Genomic DNA, 3757 nt, shown 5'->3' with positions numbered 1-3757 from the left:
TCTTACTCTGTCACCCAGGCTGGAGTGCAATAATAGCGTGATCAGAGCTCACTGCAGCCTCAACCTCCCTGGGCTCAGGTGATCCTCCCACCTCAGCCTCCTGAGAGCTAGGACCACAGGCATGTTCCTCCATGCCCGGCTAATTTTTTAATGTTCTGTAGAGATGGGGCTTCACCATATTGCTAGTCTCAAACTCCTGGGCTCAAGCGATCCACACACCTCAGCCTCCCAAAGTGCTGGGACTACAGGCGTGAGCCACTGTACCTGTCCAAATATTTCTTTAGTGTGTACCATATTCCCGGCACTATTCCACGAAGTGGGACACCACGATGAGCGCCACAGATGATGTCTTGCCCTCTTGGAGGTGACAGGTCTTACTGCACCTGACGTGAGCCTGTGCATGCCAGCCCACTACCCCTCTTTCTGTTCCCCAAAGGCCCTGAATGAGTTCTTTCTCACCTCTGCCGGAAGTGTCCTTTCCCTAGCTCCCTGGGGGCTGGCACCCCTTGACCCTGAAGGCTCAGCTCAAACAGCTCTTCCCGTAAGATGCTTCCTCCAAGCGCACCCAGTCTGGTCTTCCCTCCCACTCTCGTTCACCCATCCTGATCTTTCCCTTAGGAGCACCCACTGCAGTCTGTAATTATGTTATTTGCTCTGTATCCTTCTTTTAGCCTGTAGGCACTTCATATTTTCATTTGTCACTTTCATTTGCCTCGCTTAGTACATAGAAGGCATCCATGCAGTAGATATGCTTGAAGAAAGGAAGCGGGGAGGGAAGGAAGAAAGCAGATCTCAGAGGAAAGGAGAGGGAGAAGTGGAGAGCCAGGCCAAACCTTGAAGTCCTCTGGCACCCAAAGGTCTGAGAGTGAGGAGTGTGAGTGAGTCTTCAGAGGAGGCTGATGGGCGGCCCCAGAGGAGACCTTCCAGAGGGCAGCGTGCCCGGGCTCTGAGTGTAGCCATCGGAGACCACTGAAGCCAGAGCTGATAGGGCCAAGGAGAGGGTGGAAGGTGGGGAAGGAAAGCCAGCAGTGGGGGCCATGCTTGTGAGGGGAGGAGCTGGAGAAGGACTGGGACTGAGCGAGGTTTCTTTAGGACTGGAAACATCAGAGCTTCATGGGAAGACAAGAGAGGAAAGAGGGAGAGAGGCAAGGAGGCTCTGGTCCTTCACCCCATGGAGTCATCTCTAGCGCCTGTTTCCCAGTGCAGGGGAAGGACCCGCTATGAAGGAAGCAGGGACACCTCCTTGGTGGGAATAGGAAGGAAGAAGAGGGTGGCTCAGGTGCAGGCCAGTCAGGTCTGTAAGGTAGGTCTGAAGGCAGGGAACTGGGGGAGGCCCCCTGCTATGGCAAAGTGCAAGTTGAACTTGTCTTCTCTGGCTGTCCTCGAGGCCCGGAGTTTTCCAAATGGTTCTTACACTTGGAGGATCCTTGTAAAGATCTGTGCAAGAATCACTGTGCCCAGTCGGTCTTCCTAGTTCAAGTCCTGGTGAAAAGAGCTTAGATCAAACAAAAATAAGAAGTTTGACCACAGATATCCAGATTGGAAAGGGGAGGGACTTTTGGTTTTTCTTTAGCATGTGGTGGCTTGGGGCCAGGCTTGTCCAAAGCAGGAGGGTAAGTGAGCCGAGAACCAGTGTGGTCCAGCAAGAAGCACAAGGCGGGGTCCCAGCTCCAGCTCTGCCACAGATGTGCTGTGTGGCCCTGGCCAAGGCTTCTCACACTTCTGGGCCCCATTTTCCTTGCCTGTGAAAGAGGGGTTGGGCCACTCCCCTCTGCATCCTGCCAGCCTGTGACTGACCTAGTGGCCTCACAGGCCCCATGCCCACCTTGCCAAGTGCCTTCATTTCAGGTGTCTCATCTCATTGGTGCATCACAAGAACCGCAGAGAAGGGCACTGGTATCCCAGGACTATGGGCAAGGGACTGTCCCAGGTCTCTCAGCCAGCCTCTAGCAGAACCAAAACTAGGCTTGCCTCCTGCCAGTCCACAGCTTCTTCTATGGGAGTTTGGAAGTATTTCTTGACATCTAACGCAATTCCCTCTGCAAGCTGAGCTCATTTCCCATGTGTGGGTCTCTGCAGCTGCCACATCTGCAGGCATTTCCCTCCTTCCCCTGCCTTTTCACTCCCTCCGCTCCCATGCTGAGCACCCAGTGAGCCTGGGGAGTCCAGGAACCTTGTGATGAGAGCAGAGGCCCCATTTGGTTTTTCTCACTGACACCTGCACCCCCTACACACCACACACACACAGTCCTGGTGAGGGCAGAGGAGGGCACTTTTCGGCCACAGCCGGGGTCCAGGAACTTTTGGAAAATGTTTGGAGTGAGAGAGGATGGAGTGGGTGAGGTGGGGGTTGAAGCCAGAGGGGAAGGAGCCCCAGGGATGAGAGGCCTCTGTGTGATGGGGGCGGACTCTGAGGAGGCCTCTGCCCTCTGCCCGGCCCTCCCCCAGCCTCCTGCAGGTGTCCGAGCAGCGGGGGCCCTGCGGGCAGGGGCATGACCCTTACAGCAATGGTGGCTGGCCCTGTCACAGCTAATGACCCTGACAGCCCAGGCTGGGAAGGAGGTGGGGTGTGGAGAGGAAGGGAAGGCGGAGGATGCCTCTGTGTGTGTGAGCAGGTGTTTGGGGTAAGACCCCTCCTCACCCCTGCCCCTCCCCCAGCCTACAGGACTGTGTGCAGCGTGAACGGGCCTCTGGTGGTGCTGGACCGGGTCAAGGTAAGACTCTTCCGCCGCCTCCCTGGCACTAAGGCCAAATCCCAGGGTGCCTCTCCCCTGCCCTGCAGGATTTCTTCTAAATTACCCTTCCCCTCCATGGCCCCCAGGGCCTGCTCTATTCTCTCCGTCCAGGCACCCACTCCCGCTCTCCTACCCTAGCTGTATCCGCAGCCATCCAAGCTTTCTCCTCCCTGCCTTTTCAGTAAAAACCATAAAAACCCATGGAAGCCCAGCCCTGGGCCTTGGGAAACTTGCTTCTACCCCTAATGAGTTGTCCTTCCTCCGTTTCCCCATCAGTGGCATGGGTGTACCTAACCTCAGAGGAAGGCTGGACCATAGCACGGTTGCACCTAACCTCCTCGAGGGCTATACTCTCCCCACCCGCAACTCTCACAGGATCTTCTTTTAAGGGGAAAGAGGAGGAGGTGGCGAGTCAATGCCAACTAAAATTTCTAGGGATCTTGATGACTTCCAAAGGCCTTTGGAATATCTCAGTCTCAGCAACATGGGTGGGAAGTGAAGTGGCCCCACCAAAAGTAAGTGGGCTGTGGGCTACTTTGTAGCCCCTGGGAAACTGGCAGACACTGACAGTATCTTGAGTCCTGGGGTTGGGAATTCTTGAGCCATAAAGAGCCCTGCAAAGGTACAAGATCACTCTCTTATACTTCCTCCACCAACCAGCCCCAATCCCTCAGCCTCCCACCCCACCTCCTAGCTGAGCAAACTGGAAGTCTCAGGGCCCCTTTGAACCCGCTTGTCCCAGACCCCACACCTGCCAGCACCCATGTCTGTAGCTCCCTCCCGCCCCACTGCTACCTTGTTATGGCAATGGCCTTGGGCTCCCAGCCTGGCACCCTCCTATCCTCCTTCCATCCTCCAGCCTTTCAGACCTGACCCTTGCATCAAATTCGCCTAGGGCTCCCCAGTGCCCTCAGCTTACAGGTCTTTTCTTTTCTTTTCTTTTCTTTTTTTTTTTGAGACAGAGTCTCACTCTGTCGCCCAGGCTGGAGTGCAGTGGTGCAATCTCTGCTCACTGCAAGCTC

General features: G+C 55.5%; 1 protein-coding gene across 2 annotated transcripts in view; it reads left to right on the top strand.

Annotated features, from left to right (window-relative positions):
• The window catches only part of ATP6V1B1 (ATPase, H+ transporting, lysosomal 56/58kDa, V1 subunit B1), a 28564-nt gene that overhangs the window by 4986 nt on the left and 19821 nt on the right, over positions 1 to 3757 (top strand). For both annotated transcript variants that reach the window (XM_011945214.1, XM_011945213.1), the window contains exon 2: positions 2659 to 2714. In XM_011945214.1, coding sequence (XP_011800604.1) covers positions 2659 to 2714 — 56 coding nt within the window. The remainder of the gene's footprint in view (positions 1 to 2658; positions 2715 to 3757) is intronic.

The sequence above is a fragment of the Colobus angolensis genome, unplaced genomic scaffold, assembly GCF_000951035.1.
Source record: "Colobus angolensis palliatus isolate OR3802 unplaced genomic scaffold, Cang.pa_1.0 Scaffold24, whole genome shotgun sequence".
In the NCBI taxonomy this organism is placed as follows: Eukaryota; Metazoa; Chordata; class Mammalia; order Primates; family Cercopithecidae; genus Colobus; species Colobus angolensis.
Note: the sequence above shows the minus strand (reverse complement) of the source record. Positions and strands in the feature narration are given on the sequence as shown.